Here is a 22,708-nt window from a genome sequence, read left to right as displayed (position 1 = left end):
AACTTTGTTTTACACTGTTTATTGTTTTCATTTCTTTTTTTCTTCCCTTCTGAGGAGGAACTTGAAAACATTTTTAAACATTCTGATTTTGAAAACACAGAGACAGATTCTCGTTTCATTCGTGGGACACCGTAATAGCATGTTTGTACCCTTTTAAGATCTCTTAATAACGTGTCAATCAATAGTAGGTTAAGACAAACTAACAAGCCCCACCTCATGAAATCTGAAATGGGCCTAAAAAGAAGAAACGATACAAACATTAACAAAAAGATAAAGAAAACATCTGTCTTACAAGAGGGTCCCTGTCTTTGGCAACGCAGGAACAGAGATAGGACATGAGGTCAACCAAACAGGAAGTCCTTTTTCCCAACTGTCTGAAACCCAACATCCAGAGATTCACTAGCGCATATTCCCAATACCTCAGAATTTGGCCCATAAATATGTACATTCCAGCGCATGTACATGATTGTGTTTATCAGCACTTCCTCAGGTGATGTTGAAGAGGGGTGTGTGAATGCATACATATGCATCCATGTAATTGCGCTGAGCAAGTGTGTGTGTATGTGTACTGGTTAACCCAGACTTCCTCAGGAGACGTTGGTAATGGGTTTGTATTTCTTGAGGCGGGTCCATTGCCCAGTAGAGTAGTTCATCTCAAACACTGTGTCCACCAGCATGGTCGTGCTGCCGGTCCCGTCCGCTTTAGGCAGAACTTCTGTGTGCTCGCTCAGCTTGATCTGAATGATGTCACCCTGCTCTGGACAGGGGTTTTCTGTAGAGACGATGAGAAATATGACAATTAGAAAAAGAGGAACCATAGGGTTGTCAACTCATTCACAAAACTGGACGAAATCACAACCAAAATACCTCGTGATCCAGCCATGAAGCCCAGAATGAGGGCTTTTTCGGGCCGTGTAACTTTGTTTGCAGTCTTGAACATTTCCTGTGCAGCATACATCTGTTCCCTCTGTGGGCAAAACAATGCAGCATAAGAGTTTACAGATTGTCACCATACACTACCATACAAATGATTTGAAAGAAATTAAGTTAATTTTTAAAGAAATTAAAACATTTATGCTTCTATTAAACTGCACATTGTGGTAACACATTAAAATTTATTTATTACATATTTATTGCCACATCAGCAACTTGGCTATTTCGTGGCCAAAAGGATTTACATAAAAATATTACATGATAAAAAACAAATTCGTACACTAAAAAAGTTACTTAGAAAAATTTATAAAATAGAAATAGATAGAATTCACAAAAAAAATTATTTAAAGTTATATATGATTTTTCAGCTCTATTTTTGATAAAAAAATGTAAAACTCTTCCAGATGGTACATTTTTAAAAGTACTCTACTTATAAAAATGTTGTCTAATGGAATTTAAACTTCTGCATTCCAACAAAATATGTTTGATGGTAAGAGCAGTCTGGCAGCAATTACATTTAGGTGATTCTTCGTTATTTAATAAATATGAATGTGTCAACCTAGAATGTCCAATTCGACATCTGGTATAGACCGTCTGCTCATGCCCGGTCTCAAAATTATAATTAGCTAATGTCTTTCATTTATTTTCGGGTTAATTTCATGTAATTTGTTGTTGATGCAGTTGTCCCATTCTCTTTGCCATGTTTCGTTTATGTACGAATTGATGATGGGTTTCAAGTCGTAACACATTAAAATGACACTTGAATGACCATGTGACAATGAATACCAAGTAGTGGCTCCTGAAAATTAAACGGTCAACATGAGACATCACTCTTTTTTTTTAATGTTTGACTAAATAAATTCAGCCATGGTGACCAGAAACAATGTATATTAAACATTACAATAAATATTTAAATCTTTAGGTATTATAGACCTTTTTCTCTTGCTGCATGGACCATGCGCCATATCAACCAGCATCTTCCCATAGGGTGCTTAGAATTTCCTTTTACAGCATTTACAATTGGAAAATCTTGATCCAAAAATGATTGTCAAAACCGTTTTGAGTGGCTTATGGAGAGTTTTTGTGATCCAGAACTTTGATTTTGAAAGGCGTGTTTAAGCCATTATGGTGCTGTCAGTTGCGGTGCATTATAGAGCAAACCATATTACTGGCATGAAACGCAACAGGAAGGTAACCTTTAGCTAAGCAATTTCCAAAAAATAAAAGTACATGACTGATACTCTGCTGGCTGATTTACATGTTGATTATAATCGGGAGCTTTGTGTTTGTGTAGTGTAATATTTACCATGGTATATGTTTTTCTGTCATTTCAAACATCACTTTGTTTTAACTTTGTGCCACTTATTAAATCAATGTGTTAGTGCAGGGGTGTCAAACTCAATTCCTGGAGGGCCGAAGCCCTGCACAGTTTAGTTCCAACCCTGCTCCAACACACTTACCTGTAGGTTTCAAACAAGCCTAAAGGACTCAATTAGTTTGATTAGGTGTGTTTAATTAGGGTTGAAACTAAACTGTGCAGAGCTGCGGCCCTTTTGGGACTGAGTTTGACACCTGTGTGTTAGTGGAACAGAACAAAGTGTGTGTCAAACATTTTAGTGAATTGCGTTTGTTTGGCTTGGTTATACATTTGAAAAGAGAAAATGTTTACTTTAGCAATGACGATGCTCTTTTAAATGCTCAAGATGCAGTCTGACGGAAATGGTAAACGACTCACAAAATGTTGTTTTTCCATCCCATTAGATCGCATTTTTCAGTCCAGGAGGCAGTATTTTTTTGTCAACAGCAGTATTAGTTCAAAGATGCTAAAAGCAAGTAAAATGGATTAAAACTATAATTTTTAAGCTGTCTGAATGTGACCGTTTATACGCATCAAGCTGCCGACTGGAAGTTCTTAGCATCCTCCTTACGCATACATGCAAAGCATAATGGGTAATTTTGCGTTCTAAGAAAAAGGTTTATAATTGATAGAATTGATACTATTTTACTCATTTAAAAACAAACAAAAAAAACCCCTATCTGGTATGATCAAAAGCAGGACAGTTCAGTAAAGCATTATCATCATATGACTGAAATCAGTTACCGTGAGCGAGAGGTTCTTTTTGGGTTGTGTCTGTGGGGGTGCTGGCGTGGGTGCAGGCTGAGCTGCAGTGGTGGGCGGCTGTGTAGGCATGTCTGGCTGTGCTGCTGTGGCGGCAGGGGGCGGGCCATTGTTTGTGGGCGTGCTGGTTGGCGTGGTGGGTGAAGTGGGCGCGGTGGGACTGGCAGTGCTGGCATTATACATAGGCGGCCGCTGTTTGAACTGGCCAGGTAGTGAAGCGGCAGCGGCACTTGGGGCAGCCGACTCCTCCGACTGTCGGTTTGTAGTTTCACGTCCTGAACCACCTGCGTTCGCTGGTTATTTCAAAGCAAAGACAGAAAAAAGATTGTTAATGAGACTGTAAACTGGCTTTTTATTAAAGAATTGAAATTAAAAAATATTTTTTTACATGTTAGTATAAGTATTGTTAGTTTTAAGGATATCTATAAGCTAGTGTTCTCCAGTGACAAAATTTGCGGTTAGAAGATAAACAGATTGTAGTTTATCACTTCCTTCTAAATAGATGAACAGTTTTTTTCACATGACCTCATACTTCAGTTTGTCATCAAATAGTGACCAATCAAATGCTCTCTAGTATCTGACATGCCCTCGACCCCTTCAAGACGCTTCATGTTTAATGCACTTGGGCTCAAGTACTCTCACTGGCAGAGCTGTGACAAACTATTGGCTGTTTTATAAAAAGGAGAGGGGTTACATTATGTCCTACCCTCTCATTATATTTCGGTTGAGATTGTCAAACATCTATGACCTTAAACATCTGATTAGCTGTTGTATCTAACTGTACTGTTTAAATTTATTCTTGCAACCCTCACACCTGCATCTCTCAGTGGCTCACCTGGCTGCGTCTCTGAGCTGGGAATATAAGACGATGAAGGAACCATGCTGGGAGTGGCGGGAAGGTAACTGGTTGATGGCAGGGCACTCTCATTGTTTAGCGCCCCAAGTTTCTGTTGAAATGAGGTGAAATTAGAGTTCTGGTCTGATCAGCTTTCAAAGTGTCACTCTTATGGCTGATTTCAAAAGCTACCTGTGTGGAAACCAGGCCAGCTGCGTAGTCTGGTGTGGCGTTTTCCACCACCGCCTCTTCTTTGGCTGCCTTTTCTCCAGCTTCTGTGTCTGAAGAACACACATAAATTATATTCACAAAAACACAATTAATTAGTAGTGATATAGAGTAAAAATTCCACCAAAACATTTTTTGAGTATTTATAAGCAAACAATACTGTATAATCCTGAACCATGGGTTAATGTCACTATTTGCATATCTGCAGTGTCGGCATCACTGACTGGACAAATGTAACACACAACCGGTTTACACATTATATATTGCTGACAATGCCTGATTGTTTTTGATATAATATCCAAAGCTTGTAAATTAGGCTTGTAAACAAACGTGGTGTTTTAAAAGCACCATTGAGAATGATGATAAGCTGATGTTAAACAGTGCGAAAAGATCTCATGTCATTAAATCTTCTTGAACTTACCCAGAGTCTTTCTTCTCCTCTTAGCTTCTCTACCAGCTCCTACCATATCCAACTCTGATATATCCAACAACTGCAGAAAGAAGAATACAATCACATGAGCTAACAGTATAAAGCATATAAAAACATACCATCCCTACTCAGAAACCAAATTCAGTTTGTAAAACCAAATGTCACACACAAAGTTTGCTTTTAAGCATTTAATAGAGAGTAAAAGCTACTGAGATTTATTAACGTTGTTCAGTGACTTTATAAAAGGTGATTGGAGGACAGTTACCTTGACACCTCTCTCCTTGCGTAGGGGTGTGCGGGCAGGGGCGATGGGGGTTCTGTTACTGGGAGGGCTGAACATGCTTGGGGTGGTGGGGCTGCGGAATGGTGCTTTGGGAATTCCCTTCAGCGGCGCTGAAAGAAGTAATGAAATTCATTTTTACTATTACGTATTAAGATAAAAGATTTGGGTAATAAGATATTTTTTCTGTTAGAAACTCAGAAAGGCTAAATTTACAGTAAGAGTTAGTTACAATCAGAGTTGGGAGTAACTGTTACTGTATTCTAATTATATTTGAGGAACACAGTGATGTAACGAATTACATTTTAAATTTGTGTAATGATTACAGTTACTAAAGTAAAGTCAATGTAATTGCGTTACAAATAGAATTTTTAGAAGGAAAAAAGTGCTTCTTTTAAATCACACTTTCTGCTGCAACATCAGTTAATAAGCATGTGCTTTTAAATTGCTGTCAAGAGTGGTTGCTTTAAGTGGAAAATAGACATTTTTTTTATTTTATTGAGTGTAAAAACAAATATATTGCTGTGAAATAGTCTAAATTCAGTCTCTTTTGACTGCTTTTAACTCCACCAGCAACTTGTTCAAGTACCTGAATAGATTATATTGCATTTTATGACAATACTCGTCACCAAGGAGGACATCAGCGCCCAAAAACTCGGCGGCCCAACTCAGTCTAAACAGGCTAAATTAGATTTTTGTGCAGGATCGGGAATAAAGGTATCTTCTGAATGTGAAGTGAAGCGTAGCTGCTTATCGGGTTGTTCACATATCACGTCTTTTGCCAGTTAAAAACAGCAAGTCACGTGACAAGAACTGAACGGTCAGCTTCATATTTTGTATGGAACATACACATTTCAGTAGACTAATTCCCTCAGACAATCACAACAGCTAAAACACTGCAGTGCTTTTTCATACTACGGATGTCAACGGTTACAGGTATCCAGTTTTCTTCTAAATGTCTTTTGTGTTAAAAAAAAAAGCAGCATACAGGAGTGGAACAAGTGAATGATGAGAGAATTTTAAGTTTTGGGTGAACTCTAAGTCTTTTGAATATGTCAAGCAGCTGTGATCAACGCATTGCAATGTTTTTCAGTGATTATTAAATGAATGTTTTATTAAATGACTATTAAAAACTTTATTTTGTATTTTTATAGGTATATTTTATGTTTTAAAAGTAACTTCATAGTAAAGTAATTAGTAATCTGATTACTTTTTACATTAAGTATTTAGTAATGTAATCAGATTACAATCTTTCAGTAGTAGACAGTCATTTGTAATCGATTACTTTTTTTAAAGTAACTTACCCAACACTGGTTACAATACTACAGTAATTTGTACTCTGAAATGAAGTATTTAATAATACTTACATTTTCAGAAACACTGTAGAGCAACAATATTGTGAAATATTCTAAGAAATGTATTCTGTTTATAATATAATTATTTATAAAAAAAAAAGTCTTTCTCAAACACGCGCAGACACACATGCTCTGGTGCGCAATCTTGAAAACAGATGTGGATTCCATTTTTTCATGATTCTTTGGATAATAATTTTTAAAAAATAAAGTAAAATAATACATAATCATAATAATCATAACATATGTTTAATAATATAATTATAGAATCAAAAATAATATAATTATTTTTAAATGCTGGAATTCACATTAGGAATAGCAAATGCAAAACAAAAACTTGTCATTGTAAATTTATGCAAACTAATGTACTATTCATATTTAATAAATGAAACCTTATCATAAAGTGTTATATTTTATCTATCTATCTATCTATCTATCTATCTATCTATCTATCTATCTATCTATCTATCTATCTATCTATCTATCTATCTATCTATCTATCTATCTATCTATCTATATATATATATATATATATGAGTTATTATTTAATCCCATCTAATCTTATATGATATAATGTTATTATTAAACTAATTAACATGAAACATTATTTCCACCCAAACACTGTGTGAACAGAACTCATACTTGTGGTGTCGATCTTCTTCACTAGTCCTCTTCCTTTGGAGTGGAAGGGCACTCCTGCGGTTTTCTTTAACTGTTGGGCGGTCTCTGTGGCTTTAGAGCAAATATCATAAGTATTAAACAATGACCATGGTAATCATCAAGGAAACATCAGGGTAAACTCTTTTATTAAATGACCACAATACATCCATACAGAAAAAAGACAACAGAGAGGGTCACCCATTTTTACAGGCACAAACACTTACATTTTTGCAGCAGCTCGGCTCGGAGTGTGGCACTCTTGGGTTTCCTCTTGAGCTGGAAGTGTTTGATGGGTGGAGTGAGCGGCCCCACCAGCGTGGTCAAAGCACTCTTGTTCAGATACTGACACTCCAGAGGCAACATGGTTGACGCTTCACATTCATTTACTGTGTAGAAATACAACATGTTACAAAAGTACTACATTTTAGTTGGTCTTTTCACTAATAAATTAAAAATGGTGTTCTAATAAAAAGGATGAATACTAAATGTAATGATGTATTATATAAGCATATTTCTAATTTGAAGGTGCTCTATGTGAGTTTTTGACTCTTAAATCGTAAAAAAGCATATGTTTGCAGATATACAAGAAACATACATGCAAGTAAACAGAATTGTTTATCTGACTAAAAAGGCTAAAGTCAGTTATTCTCCGAAAAATGTGTGTTCCTTGTCGAAATGTCTGTCTTTGTTTTGGTCTGAGTAACTCCACCCACTGCCAGAATGAAATGAAACTTGCCTCAATGTATGCAGGACAGTAGCAGCCTCCAAAATGAGACACAGATTCAGAGTTATAAAAATCCACATGAGGTGGTTTTTAACTAGCAACTAATATAATATGCTACAAATGTAAACATCAGCAGAGCAGCTTTCAGTGTGAGGATATGTGTGTCATCAATCTGGCAACCTGCACGTGCATCGAGTCGTTGAAAAATAAATACCCTCGCGAAATTTAGAATATGAACTGCAATCCTACATACTGCAATTTTTTTAAACATCACTTTTATAAATGTTAACATTAGAATTATGTTATAAATGTATTTAATATTGCTCTTTGCAACCATTTATAAACAAAAAAACATATTTTTAGATTTTTAGTCTGAGGCAGTAATACAAATATCAAAACTCACTAACAAAGACATCTTTCTGACATCAAACTGAGCAAAATACACAGCCCTAATATCTAGTCAAAGAAGTCAAGGATGGGGAAATATGTGGGCTGTAGACTGTTTTGACCCTCTCCTAATACTGCAATGGGCTATATGTCCACAGACTTTTACTTTTCAGCCAGGCAGCCCAATGACTTCCGCTGAACTGTCTTTCCATTACAAAACTGTCATGTTTAAGATCTAATTTCTTTAAAAGTCTGTGATCTTCACTAGCTGCTAGATATACGATATGAAATTGGTCTCTAATCGGACAAGTAGTACTGCATTTAAATTCCATTTCCCCCCACCATGTCTTTAAAATATGAGTCAATCTTACCCCAGTATTTTCAATGGAATTTCTGTGCTGGCCTGTTGCTACTTCTGGCACAAGTGATTACAACAGTCATGTCATTTCACGCTTGAACGACTAAATGAATGCTTTAGTCTATTTAACTGAATGTATTGTAATTACATCACAACATTGATGCTGTAAAAACAACCTTGTGAAATTGAAAATAGTCACATTAAGCTTTCACCGGAAGTTTATCATTGGCTTTAAAACCCTGGCTGTGCATAGAGCCCATTACTGATGTCAGACTGACCTTTCTCACGCAGTTCTCCAAGGATGTCCTGTACATTAGGGTTCTGCTCCTCCAGGTCCAGGTTTAGTGAGCCGGTCTCTGGGAATGATTTCAGGATGTCAGCCACCATTAACACCCAGGGCTCAGAGTCCACTGTGGCCAACTGAATGATCTCTGACAGAGCCTCCTTCATCTGAATTATTAGGGAAGAATCAAGAAAATCAGAGACTTAATCTAGCCAGACTGTTCAATGAATCTGCCACTAGTGCACTGACCTCTCTAACAGAAAACACTGCTGAAAACCTGAAACATTTCTTTAGGTAAAAAGAGCATTCAGATAATGGTTTTTATTTGTTATGATTCAAAGTTATTACAACAAAGTTATGATTTCTCAACTTATCTTAAGTTAAAACATTGGTGATGTGTTGTCTAAAAACAAATAGAAACATGTAAATTATTATTATATGCTAAAAATCTAACTGCAAAAAGAAACAAAGCTTTAAACGACCATTTAATTTTAAATTTAAAGGAAATGTCATCAGTAATAATATAGTAAATTTATTTAACACACTTCCCTCCAACACAAAGCTATAGATCCAGAAAACTCATTTCTCAAAACATTATTTAATTTAACTTTGTTTTTACATTAGATAAACTGCAGATTTTCTTTCCTGAGGCCATAAGCAATTGACAGGAATTCAGGCTAATTTAGTGAAACACTGAATATCTTACACTGTTTAAAAATACATAAATAAAGAAGATCAATAAACAAAAATGTCCAGGCAGAAAATGAACAGTACATTTTCAGATGGGGCTGCGTGATTAATCAAAATCAATCTGAAACGTTGCGACTAAATCGCAAGAGGCTGCAATATGAAATATATTTGTATTATTTAATTTCCCCTGCCCCGGGCTAATGCATGACTGCTGTCTGTGTGTGATAGTCTTACCAGCCAATTGAGAGAGCATAATTTGAGTGATGAGTGTCTTGCTGAAAAAAAATCAGCTGAAAGTATTGCCAGTGACACTCAATCTAGTAGCAAGCAACAATTTGTTGTTTCAGCCATGTTAGCTTGCCGAGTGTTCTGTATAGGCGTATACATTTCTCCCTAATTTAAGTTTAACTTGCTTACAGAAAGGTAAGGTCATTTGTGTTTACTGTTTGCTCTAGAAAAAAATGACGGTTTCACTTCTGAATAGTTAAACATACACTTGAATGAATGTTTAAGTTAATATCTTTTCAATAAAAAAATAAAAAATAAAGAGTAGTTGGATATTTTCCCCAAATCGGATGCACACACATTATCTATTTATTATTAGAATATTTTTATTTTTACAGAAATTGGTTGGCAATTTTTTTCCATATGTCAGGGCATTTTTTAGAGTAAGTTATGCTACACTATTAAACACAAGACAATTGCATTTTTAATCACTCCATGTATGATTTTTAAAAAAACTTACAGTGGCACAGCAGGTAGCACAATTGCATCACAGTAAAAAGTTCACTGGTTTGAGGCTCGGCTGGGTCAGTCTGCATTTCTGTGTGGAGTTTGCATGTTCTCCCCATGTTTGCGCGAGTTTCCTCCGGGTGCCTCGGTTCCCCCACAGTCCAAAGACATGTGGTATGGGTGAATTGTTAGCTAAATTGTCCTTAGTGTATGCGTGTGAATGAGTGTGTTTGTATGTTTCCCAGTACTGGGTTGCAGCTGGAAGGGCATCCACTGCGTAAAACATATGCTGTATAAGTTGGCATTTCATTCCGCTGTGACGAGGCTAGATTAATTAAGGCAACTAAAAAAATTAATGAATGTACTTTGTATATTTCAAACAGCACAATGCACGTACTATAATCCTTATTTTGTTAAAACCCCTTAAATTTGATTGAACATGGTTTTAACTCTACATAAATGTGTTTCGAGTGTGCACAGACGCTTTCTCATACTCAAAACAAGATTTTTGTCGTCTAAATACGTTTATCATGCAGTTTACTACGCTGCCACAGTGTTATAGTACTACCACTGACTGTTATGACTGTAGTGTTTAGGCGGAAACTAGTTACTGGAGTACATTTGAAAAGGGGGCGTTTTACTCGTCCAAACAAATGACCAAACTCCATCACAATAACATTAACTTAAAACAACACTGCCAAAGTTGACTGCACGTTTACATGCATGAAGCTATTAAGTTATGGCAGACCCGGGGACAGACAGCAGCCCGAGCAGAGCTCTGCTGGAGACTGACATGAGAAGACAGCAGCTGCAGGAGACTCATGGTGGAAGCCATGTTATTATTACACATGCAACACAGACGAGCCAGCAGCACACAACTACTAATAAACAACATGCCAACCCGATACAGCGAGCGACACTCGGAAGTAAAGTCAGAGTGTGAGTGAGCGTGTGTGTGTGTGTGTAGTTCTGCAGTCGCACCTCATCCACGGTCCTGCGCGGGAGGTGCAGCATCCCCAGCAAGAGTTTCAGCTTCACCGGTGGCGAAAGACTGGAAAAACACAGCCGAATATTATCGATGACCGACACGGTGAGAAGGGAAGCGATGCTCGAAGGAGTCCACAGCTCGTCCGTCGATCCGAGTTTGTTGTGGAGCCACAGGCCGGTGTCGCTCTCCCTCATCGACGCCATCTTGGAAAAAGGCGAATAATGAGATCGGGCATTTTAACAGGCTACCTAAGAAAACAGACACACGCGCGCTAGGACCCGTGTGATCGCGAGCAGAGCTCGGAAAACTTTTGCAAACATTTAATGAGTGAGATGCACGTAACAGGTTTTGTATTGCATATCTTCGTTTTGTTTCTGATTTCACGTGTTATGTTTTGGCGTTGTAATGTTTAACTAACGTTAATGTATAATAAAACTACTTATTTTGGCAAACATTTTGTTTACATCTGTTTTATTATCATTATTAATAATACATGGCTTCTGCAGGTTTCACCAAGTTAAATTTAAGACTTTTAAGAGATTTGTAAGACTATTATAAATTAAATTTTAGCCTTATACAAGGATAAATGCTAAGGATTTTAATTGAATATCCCTGTTGTAAAAGATTTTCACTTGCCCTATCAAAAATTATTCATTATAATTTAATAAAATTAATAATAAAGTAATAATTTAATGTAAAAATGTAGGCCAGGTCAGTATCTGAATAAATGGAGAACTTTTAAACAAATGTTACTGTAAGGAAAGTAATTAGATGCTATTTTTAAATGAAAAGTTAAATGATTGGAATTGTTGGTGATAGTATGGGTGTTGATGTCCAGATTGGGTAGCTAAACATGAACAAGGAACAAAAATGAATGATAAAAAAGTCAGACCTACAACTACAACACAATATTTCAGTAAATTTTTAAGGTCTAAAATGTAGCTAGATTTAAAGATTTAAAAAGATTAAGACTCTGTGGATACCCTTTACATAAAACATTAAGCCACAAAACAAACAGCGTAATTTTTGCCCAAGTGTCGTTTTTTTATATATTAAGGTCAATTCATAAAGCACCGATACATGCTAACAGACGTGAACCGTCATGACATGTCACTTCTTAGAATCTACAACCCAACAAGCAACCAATTCAGCATGTTAAATCAGAGAAAAACAAGACTGGTCAGAAACAACAGCCTGTCCAGGCCAGTTTCCTCAGCAGTAAACACATGGGGAACTTTTAAACAAATATTATTATGAGGAAAATAATTAAACCATTATGGTAAATAGAGTTAAAAATGAAATAAAAAAATTAAATATGTTAATGAGATAGATTGTTGATGATTGTATGGGTGTTAATAGCCAGATTGGGTAGCTATACATGAACAAAGGAAAATTAAGACATGTAAAAAATTTACATGATTAAAGATTTAAGACCTACCACAAAATATTTCAGTAGATTTAAGACTTTTTAAGACCTTAAATTTAGCTTTTGAGATTTAAGACATTTTTAGAGTTTTTGAGACCCAGCAGATACCATGTAATAATAACAACAATCAATGCTAATTTTATTATGCGAATAAATGCGGAACATTTGTGTTTTGATATTCTCACTTTGCTTATTAAATTATGTTTCCGACAGTATGTTACACATCTATCTATCTATCTATCTATCTATCTATCTATCTATCTATCTTAGTATTAACATTGTAATGCACCTTCGTTCCGGTGCATATAGTAAACATTATGTGATTATGTATACAAACAGGCTAATGCAACAATCATAAAAATAGGGAAAACAAATATAACAGCTTTGAAATAAACATATATACAGTGCTCAGCATTTATAAGTACACCCCTCATAAATCTGTCTTTAAAATTCATATTTTCTATAGGAAGCTATAAAATATTATATTTGTTTGTATGCATTAGATTAGTCAGCACTGAAGCCAAATCTGGAGCTTATCTAACAAAACAACTTGCAATAACGGTCCAAAAACTAGTACAGCCAAATTTATAAGTTATAGAAAACATTAAATACAAATTTTAAAAAGATAAAAAAAACCAGAGAAGTAACAAAATGGAAAAACTGAGTTTTTTTTGTAGGTTGCAAATGGTTTTGCAATATTTAGCTTGAATTTGATTGTATGATCTTTCAATATCTAAATATGTTTGGTGACTAAAATACTATTTCAATTAATTTATCTGTTTAATAATTATGTTTGGTTTAAATGCACAAAAATACATTGCCTATATTTACTGAGAAATTGATAAAAATATTAATTTTCAAAATGGGGTGTAACGTTATGCTGATCATTGTATACATTATGCACAACCTGGTAAATATATAACCATCTGGCGAACATACCATAACGTCCCCAATAATATCTGTGTAGCCTTAATTCATTCAACAAAATAAACAAACTTATTAAAACAAATGTTGATGTGAAATCTGTCTAAATCACATTATTAAAAAACAGAACATAGGTGCACTTTCAAAGCGAGGAAGGCTGAAATCCATGTGACCACCTGTAGCCAATGAGAGAGAGAAACGTAAACTGGGCTTCGAAAACATTTGGGACTCAATCCTACGGCGCACCGCGAAGGACAATAATCATAAAAACGCGATTGACGCTCCGCAACGAAACTGCGTCCTGTGAAGGAGGGCGGTGGTTTGACTAACGGTGCCAGTGTCTTCATCAGAAAACTACAGGTAATGCAAATTAGCTTGTTGTTCCACTTTAATTAGCATTAATAATGCACCTTACATTAGAGCTATTTGGTCGTATTTGAAACGGACCATATTTGTTAGCATTATCAAGACAAAGACAAAAATCGACAGGCTCTTTATTTACGTTTGTGCCAGACTGTCATTTTCAAAGCATTTCTCAGTTGTTATTCGCTTTTCTTAAAACGTCGTCTGAATGACTACATGTAATTATTAGCTCATTTGTGTGTGTGTGTGTGTTTTCTCGCTGTGGCAGGTTTATTGTGTGTGTGCGGCGACAGTATGAGGCCAAGCGGAGCTCTGGCGGCGGCGGCGGTGATGCTGATGCTGCTCGTGTGTTGCCAAGCCGAGGACTCAGGCTCGGTCATCCCGGCCGAGAGTAAGCCTCAGTCTGCTTTTTAGACGAGTGGGCAACAGACATGCATCATTTCATGTGTCATCATCGCATCGTATGCCCTGCGCTACGGTGTTTTCCTGGCTCTTGCTCAGCCTTGGTGATGAGGAAGCAATGCAGCCTTGTTGTACTGATTCTAGTTTGTAGTGTAGTCTGGTTTTAGCTTTGAGGGGGTGAATAATAGACTACTAAACAGTTTTTATGGTTTCTCTGTATTTGACATTAAAATAGGTTCATATTTTTTTTACTTTGTAAAGTCTATCTCTCTCTATACAGTTGGAAGTCAGAATTATTAGCGCTCCTGAATTATTTTTCCCAATGTCTGTTTAACGGAGAGAAGATTTCTTCGACACATTTCTGAACATAATAGTTTTATTGACTCATTGCTAATAACTGATTTATTTATTTTTTTCTATGATGAGAGTAAATAATATTTTACTTCATATTTTTCAAGACTTGTTTACTTCTATCCAGCATAAAGTGATAATTAAAGGCTTTACTAGGTTAATTCCGGTTAATTAGGTTAACTAGGCAGGTTAGGGCATTTAGGCAAGTTATTGTATTATGATGGTTTGTTCTGAAGACTATCGACAAAAAATATAGCTTAAAGGGGCTAATAATTCTGTCCTTAAAATGTTATTTAAAAAATTAAAAAACTGCTTTAATCCTAGCCTAAATAAAACAAAAAAGACTTTCTCCAGAAAAAAAAAATATTATCAGACATACTGTGAAAATGTCCTTGAATATCATTTGGGAAATATTTAAAAAAAAAAAAAAAATTCAAAGGGGGCTAATAATTCTGACTTTAACTGTGTATCTGAAATTATGGAATATTTCATATTGACCAGTTGACATTTTCTGCAAATAAATGGTGTAAATGATAACAATCTTATTTAAATTTTTGTATGCCATAAAATAAAGCCAATAAAAAATTCTAAAAAAAAACAAAAAAACAAAACAGCATTTTATATAAAACTATAAAATGTCTATTAATAGCAAATTCAGAGAAACAATAGCATCTTTTATGTGGTCTCACTTGTTTTTGCTGTACTTGAGTTTTCACTTTTGGTTGTGAATTTTATATTTGAAATCTAAAACACATTTTACAAAATGTTCAAATTTAGATTCACCATTAATTCAGTTTTTATTTTGATTGAATATGTGTAATGCCTAAACATTTAGTTATTAAGTTTTTATTTAATAGTTCATCTTGTATTTAGATGACAGCACAATAAGGTTACATTTGTTAGCTACACTAGTTAAAATGAACTAACAATGAACAATACTTCTGAAGCACTTCTCAATACTAAATACTATCAACATTGATTTACAACTAATTTATCTAGTGATGATATGCTGAAAGTCAATATGAAATCATCACCTGCTGCACAAATGTGTTTCAACAGGCCGGCCATGTGTTGACTGTCATGCCTTCGAGTTCATGCAGAGAGCCTTGCAAGACCTGAAGAAAACAGCCTTCAACTTAGACTCACGGGTAAGAGCAAAGAAAGGGACAAAACAGGCAAAAATAAATCAATACACAAAAAAAAGTAAAGTAGACTCGTCTTATATCTTTTATGCACAATAAGGAAAATGTTCTATTATATTTTGGAAGGACGTTATCTATTTATTTCACCGAATTTTCTCACTCACTTTTCCTCAGCTCAGTCCCTGATTTATCAGGGGTCGCCAGAGTGGAATGAACCACCAATTACTCTAGCTTTGTTTTAAGTGTCGAATGCCCTTCCAAGCACAACCAAGCACAGGGATTCAAACCAGTGACCTTCACAGCAAATTCATCAGAGTTAAATTCTCGGTGTTGAAACATTTCAGAGTAAAGTGTTGACGTTAAAGAGTTAGATTTTGATAAATGAATATAATAAGAGTTAGAATTTATTTTATTCAGTGCGAAATCAAGGAGTTATCTTTTCAACACTTGGTGGTGTTATTTCCAACATCCGGGAATTCATGCAGCCCCAGTCACTGAAGAATTTTCCAGACGCCATTTTCCATCTGAGGTTTAGAACAGCAACTGGTGAGTCAAACTACCTCAATGTTGGTATTTTACTGACTTTCTTTAAGGAAATACAGTTGTAAACATATTGTTAAGTTAATAACTTTAGAATGGAATGACAATTTTAAAGTTCTGCGGTTCATTCATGGTCGTTTGTGTATCTAGCTTAACTGCATTACTATTGACTTCTTTTCAAGAATGTTTTTATAAATGCTCACGCATACATAGTGCATAAAAACATCAAATGTACATGTTCATCACATTTCTGTCACGCTTCATGCCATTTTTGTGCGTTGTTACCCATCTGTAAAATGAAATCGACACTTCTCCTTTAATTCGAAGCAAACTAGCGAGGGAATCCCGGAGCGCCTAGCCTACTCTGCCCGATGCTAACAGCAACACAGGACGGTTTCCATAAGCTCTGGAGAGTTTCTAAAACATATCTGGTGAGTAAATGAACATATGCTTACTTGTAAAAGGCTTCCTGAAACATATGATTGTTTGTTATTCGTGTATGTTAATTTGGTTATTTTAAACACCGCGGCCCTTTTAAACTGGTTGATTCGTGGCCGTCCATATACCGTTAGTTCATAGACTCGCGTGATAACGTACGCTTGAATTATATTAGGTGTTGACAACCATTAGAGTCGGAATGTTAACATTAATGTCTTTAAATGACCGCGTTTGCACTTTCTCAGACATTTAACGTTACAGAAGTCTGCCGGAAGTTGCGAGACTAACGTTAACGTTATCCCGCAAATGCACAGAGACTCCCAAATGCCCAAGTAGATGCCCGCAAATGAATGATAATCTCCCGGAAATCGCGCGTCTCCTGCCCGGTCATTAAACACTTTGCACACCCTTCTCCACCGCATCCCTCCCAGCTCTTAAGGTAACGTTACGTCGCGCGCTAGTCACCCCCACCGCTCTTTAGGTACGTCGCGCGCAACTCATCCCATTGCTCGTCAGGTACTCATCTCTCCCGCTAACTCCCGCAAATCAACTTTGTATCCCCCGAAAATGACTTTTCCCAACTCGGCATGTCTGACGTTAGTAAGTTAGGCTATTTCTGTAGTCAGCAACATCTTAGTCAAGCTTTTCTCCCGCCTGATATTGTGCTTAAAACTATAGGCTAAACTTATTATGTACACAACATTTCCGTTTTATTAAAGATAACTTAGTGCGTTGTAAACAGCCACCTGTCTTTAAAATTAATCAACTGATTCATATTTGAACAGCCTAATGATGATACAGGTTTGATTTGTAGATTTATTATCAATAATCAACATCTGAATCAAAAGATATCTGAAAAAGTGTGAGGCATACTTTGTGATGTTCATCTCTCTTTTTTTATCTGAAGGTTATGCATATGTGTTAGATACTAATGTGTTGTTGTTTTTTAACAGCCACAGTTCTCTATACAATAACACAAGACCCTGTGACGGTGGCTGATTAGAGACGGATGGTGTATTTCCAGAGTTGGTGAAATGACCAAGCACACCTTCTTGGTCATATGTGGTGATAATAATGAAGGTATGTTTGATAAAGTTCTGTATTTGTTTCACAATAAGCTGAGAGGGTATTAGAGCATTAGAGAATAACAAATGACTTGAAGGTGATAAGTTTTGTATTGTGGGTGAACTGTTACTTAAATAATGTTTTGCTCTTTGCTTTGCACTGTTTCTCTTCTGCTTATCCTAATATTTTAGATTCTATTTTGACCTGAAACATCTGCTAGACTCCAGGAAAGGTGGCGTCAATACTGGACCTGAAAGGGCCTAACAAGTTGAATCTGGTAAAGAAACATGCACGCACACACACACACACACACACACACGCTTACAGAAAACTGTAAGTTTATGAATATTTTTTACACTGTGGCCAATATTTTGGGGAAGTCAGCATCACTAAATGATGTAAAAGATTTTAAGCTCCTCTAAATTTTGCTCCAAGTGTTCTGTTAAATTCAGGATTCTGGACAGACAGCTGCCTGTTTTTCCAGTTCTAGTCATAGTGGTTAACCTAATTGTTTTTGGAGATCCAACAGTGATGTATGTGTTTTTTTTTTCTACTTTTCCATATCCTGTCACCTCAACCAGCTGGGAGAGTCAAGTTGTGGATCATGAAGATTTTCAAAAGGTGAGTTTAGATTTCTTGAATGTTTTATTTACTTTAAATGTTCTTTTAAATATATCATAGAATTTGATTGCTATTTGTTTTCAAACATTTTTCTTAGTCATGCTGGAGTCTTGAAGAGTTCTTAGATGAGCATCACCCTATATCCGTGCATCAGGAACCACCAGACGAGCGATCAGCAGCTACTACATCATCATGGATAAAAAGGTCATCCTGTGGCTGGGAAGCACTTCATTCACAGGACATGCTTGATGAGGTTTCCTAGCTCCAGTTTGTTTTCACATAAGTTTACAGCATTTATACCTTCATTTAAACTGCTGTGTTTGATATGGAGGACCAAGGAAACACCAGAAGTGAAAGATTTGCACGCCAAGTTGTTTAAAATTAAATTTCAGAAGAAAACTATGAGTTCAGAAGAAAACTTTGAGTGACGATATATTGAACTTTCAAATGGCTCTGATGAAACATCAAGTTTGGACCAAAGGACTGAAACAGCCTTTTTGAGCACTGGTCATACATATTTTGTTGATACTGTCTGTACTAATAAAACATTTAAAGAATATTTGACATTGTTGCATTTTAAAAACTGAATGAATTGTTGAAGTTGTAAATGTTTTCAAATAAAATGTTTTTTCTTTTGTAATTTACAGTCTATTTGACCTTTTTACCATATTTACACTCAAGAGAGTTGAATAAATTAACAATATATTACAACAGGCGGTGTTAAATATAGTTAAATTTTTTAACTCTGCCCAGAGTTAAAATTAACCCTTACTTCAGTGTCAATGTGCCAACCCTTTTGAAAGTGTTGATTTAACTCTGTTTTGAGTGGACCCCATGAGACACTTTCAAAGTGTTGAAATTAACACCCAAAGAGTTGTTTTGGGTCCCAATATTTTGCTGTGTTCTTGGTGTGAGACGACATTGCTAAGAACTAACCCATCCACAGAATGTTGTATTAACCATAAAACACAGCCAAATGTTGTGGAACCTTTAAAATACAGGTAGAACGTCTGTAAAATGTAACATGAATCACTGACACCTCATGCTGTGCTCTAGCACATTTTCTTTTTAGATTTTTGAAGAATAAGTGCTGTTATTACTTATCATACATTAAATAATATGTTTTATATAGTGGATATTTCAGTGTTTTGGAGAGACAACAAAACATTTAGGGTGGTGCAGTGGGTAGCGCTGTCGCCTCAGCTGGGTCAGTTGGCATTTCTGCGTGGATTTTGCAGGTGCTCCCCGTGTTTGCGTGGGTTTCTTCTGGGAGCTCCGGTTTCCCCCACAGTCCAAAGACATGCGCTATAGGTGAATAGGGTATATGCAGAAGTATGCGGAAGGATTTTTAATTTGCCAGTAACCTGGGTCAAGCGCTTCCAGTGAACTGTATACCGTCACAAAATTGGCGCATTTAAGGTCAGTTTTCTTTAAAAATTAGCGATTTTCACTGGCTGAGTGATATCTGAATGGGTCTCAGAATGAGCAAGAAACACCACATTAAATGACATTTTTTTAATATGTCTTTATAATATGAACATTTATTTTACCCATGTATATTCAATGGAGTTTCTGCACTAGCCTGCTAATCCTGATGGCTTGTGCGTGTAAACAACTTTTCATCTCGTTCTACAATTGAGCAACTAAATGAATACCAAAGTTTATTAAACTGATTCTATTTTAATTACATTACAACATCTATGCTGTAAAAGGAACCGTATAAAATGGAAAAAAAGTCACATTAATCGTTCACCGGAGGTTTATATGGGAAGAAACACTAGCTCTGCATAAACCTTACAGTGTTTTTGTGGTTCTCCTGGGGTTGACACAAAGGTCTAGTTTTGCTAATTTAGCGGTTCTGAAATCAAGTTGTGAAAGAGGTTCAAGTTTACTCGATCTGGAGCATCTCTCGGACAATTATTATCCTTGTTGGGCAAAGTTACTTTTCAAAGTAATGCATTACAATATAATGTTGTAATATAACTCCTCAAAAAAGTAACTAGTCGTGTTACGTTACTTTTTCATACCTTTGCTGAGGATTGATCTCTCTTAAATTTTTTTTCTCTTCTTATTTTTAAAATAGAGGAGCAGTGCATTTAACAACACACTGTATAACCTTCATTTACTTTTTAAAAAACAAATTAAAAAAATAATAATTTAGGATAATATTATCTTCAGAAAACTTCCTGAGCCCAGTGCTTTACATGGCCTTTATACAATTGTTTGAAAGTAACACAGTGTGTGTGCTACATTTGAACTTTTTGCCTCATTAGTCAAGTAAAACCACTGTCCACTGAGACAATCCCCTTTTTCTTTTCTTCGATGAGTTCAAAATAATGATAATACTTTCATTGCAGAAATCTAAGGTTCTGGGTAAGGTTTCACCAGCTCATCATATGTTCTTTCTTAAACTGGAACATAAAGTCCACACTAGGGGCTTAGTAACTACTAGCTAGTTTGTAACAAAATTTGTTCCCACTCCGGTTGCACCACATGTTCTTAGGGCAAACCGTAGTTAGTAGGTTGTAAGCTCTCAGTAAAGTCATGTGTAGTCTCAGAATCAGTTGAATCAGGTAATATACAATTAAAAGCATTTAAATTGTTAAACTGCTTTACAATTCTGCAATTAATGCATCTATATATAGCTGTTCTATGAAAATGAAATAAATAAAATTTTTTCCCAGAGATGGGTTGCTGCTGGAAGGGCATCCGCTGTGTAAAAACGTGCTGGATAAGTTGGCGGTTCATTCCGCTGGGGCGACCCCAGATTGATAAAGGGACTAAGCCGAAATGAAAATGAATGAACGAATGAATGAATGAAATTACATTTTTATAGCACATTAAATTACAGTCAATAATTACAGACGACGCACACGCAAAACATTAAACTTGATTTATATATATATATATATATATATATACTGTATCCTACTCATGAAAGAGAAAGTAGCAGGAAGAACTCAATCATCAAGAAATTCTCATTTTAATTGACGGATACAATAAACACAAAACACTCCTTGATAGAACATTAAACTTCTTTCATAAACTGAAAAAAATGCGAGATTTGGGAGGAAATTAAGGCTGTGATTAGAGGAAGACCATTCTTCGTTATCATCGCAAGCTCCTCAATGTAAACTAAAATTGCTGTCTCGCTTCTCTTTTCTACCGTTATACATGGGGGGAGGCTGCCATAAAAATTTAATTGGAGCGTAGCGTTACGTTTAAACTAAGTTCAGGAGTGCAACACAAACATATTTAGTATTGTGTAAGTTGTAACTTAGTGTCCCTTTATGTCACAACTAGGCTACGTTTTAACTTGTGCAGTGCTGGTGCAACCGGCCCCATGTCTGCCGTCTTAGTTTCTGTCTGTTCAGAATGAGAGCAAATTCTCTCATTTTGTGCGTGATTAATTCAGCAATTTATTTATTTAAACGCTAATTAATTAAACCAAAAAGTAACTCACGTTTAATTTTTTTAAAGAGTAACTCAAATATCATCACTCAGTTTTTTAAAGTAATGCATTACTTGTTACTTCTAAAAGTAATATTATTACATGGGTTGCTTGTAATGCATTACCTCCAACACTGTTTATTATATGTTGTATGTTTTTCAGACGGAGAATTTGGTGCTGAGGGCCGAGAAGAGGGCGTTGTGTGACTGCATGCCTGCCAGCAGCCTGCGCTAAAAAGCCAGCGTAAACACTGTCCTCAGATACAGAAACCTTTATGTACCTAAAGGATACTACCTGCTCTTAGTCAAACACACTCCGTTGCTCTCAAACACGCTTCCTGTCATGTGTGACAAGAAACATGTTTTATCTTTCATCATAATATGTGCATAAACACACATTCCTGACAGAAGTCAACACACAACATTCCACTGTTGAAATGTCGATGCTGAGAGGCACATTCATGATAGGGCAGCAGCAAATACATTGTATCTTCCATATAAGTGAATATAAACACAGGGGAATATAAACACCTCTCCAGGCACAATGCACTGCAAAAGATTCTGCAAACACATTATTTATTATCATTATTTGCACAGTAGACTAGATGTTTTTCTTTTTTAAATACTAACGGCTTTTTATATTTGTGTTCTTAGGATATATGATTATTAGTCACAATGGTTAAGCAGATATTTAGATCTATTAAATATATCAATGGCGTTGTTTGCTGTAAGATTGGTAGATCTACGACTAGAAGAGAGTCTGCATGTAAAGTGATAGTTTAGAGTTTTATATGAGGATTTATGAGAAGGGAAACGAAGGAATGGTTCATAGAGATTACTTTGGTACTAAGATGTGAGTTCACAGCTGTAACAATGTCTTTTTGTGTGTAGAAAAGTGCATTAAAAACATATGTGACGTCACGTTCCTGTTGTAGGCTATTTGTTTCATAGATGCTCTTTAGAGCAGTTATCCTTTGGGTTAGTTGA

At 35.9% G+C, this 22,708-nt stretch overlaps 2 protein-coding genes and 1 long non-coding RNA gene across 5 annotated transcripts; 2 read left to right on the top strand and 1 right to left on the bottom strand.

Annotated features, from left to right (window-relative positions):
- On the bottom strand, nt 1-15,901 carry nelfa (negative elongation factor complex member A). 3 transcript variants are annotated; one of them, XM_087259538.1, is made up of 12 exons: nt 15,500-15,901; nt 10,993-11,202; nt 8,585-8,756; nt 7,062-7,223; nt 6,820-6,909; nt 4,811-4,938; nt 4,537-4,606; nt 4,080-4,168; nt 3,888-3,999; nt 3,035-3,345; nt 868-967; nt 4-772 (listed from the first exon to the last, which is right to left on the bottom strand). In XM_087259538.1, the coding sequence occupies exons 2-12, from the start codon at nt 11,200-11,202 to the stop codon at nt 588-590; spliced, it is 1,629 nt and encodes a 542-aa protein (XP_087115664.1). In that variant the 5' UTR covers nt 15,500-15,901; the 3' UTR covers nt 4-587.
- nicol1 (NELL2 interacting cell ontogeny regulator 1) lies at nt 13,582-22,642 on the top strand. Its single transcript, NM_001386636.1, is given in 4 exon segments — nt 13,582-13,709; nt 13,981-14,103; nt 15,525-15,613; nt 21,885-22,642. Coding segments are annotated over 3 exon segments (258 nt in total). The 5' UTR covers nt 13,582-13,709; nt 13,981-14,006; the 3' UTR covers nt 21,957-22,642.
- LOC147843113 (uncharacterized) lies at nt 16,097-18,830 on the top strand. Its single transcript, XR_015495683.1, has 6 exons — nt 16,097-16,153; nt 16,475-16,578; nt 17,539-17,665; nt 17,842-17,927; nt 18,232-18,271; nt 18,369-18,830. It is a non-coding gene; the product is annotated as an uncharacterized LOC147843113 (long non-coding RNA).
- Nucleotides 22,643-22,708: the final 66 nt, after the last annotated feature.

The sequence above is a fragment of the Danio rerio genome, chromosome 7 (assembly GCF_052040795.2).
Source record: "Danio rerio strain M-AB ecotype USA chromosome 7, GRCz13ab, whole genome shotgun sequence".
NCBI classification, from domain to species: domain Eukaryota; kingdom Metazoa; phylum Chordata; class Actinopteri; order Cypriniformes; family Danionidae; genus Danio; species Danio rerio.
Note: the sequence above shows the minus strand (reverse complement) of the source record. Positions and strands in the feature narration are given on the sequence as shown.

Bases quoted from the DNA above. Each gene is read 5' to 3' on its own strand.
- nelfa (XM_087259537.1), bottom strand. The intron at 4,607-4,810 runs GTAACTGTCCTC...TTCTTTCTGCAG, and splicing joins GCAAGGAGAGAGGTGTCAAG to TTGTTGGATATATCAGAGTT. The intron at 3,346-3,887 runs GTGAGCCACTGA...TGAAATAACCAG, and splicing joins CAGCTCAGAGACGCAGCCAG to CGAACGCAGGTGGTTCAGGA.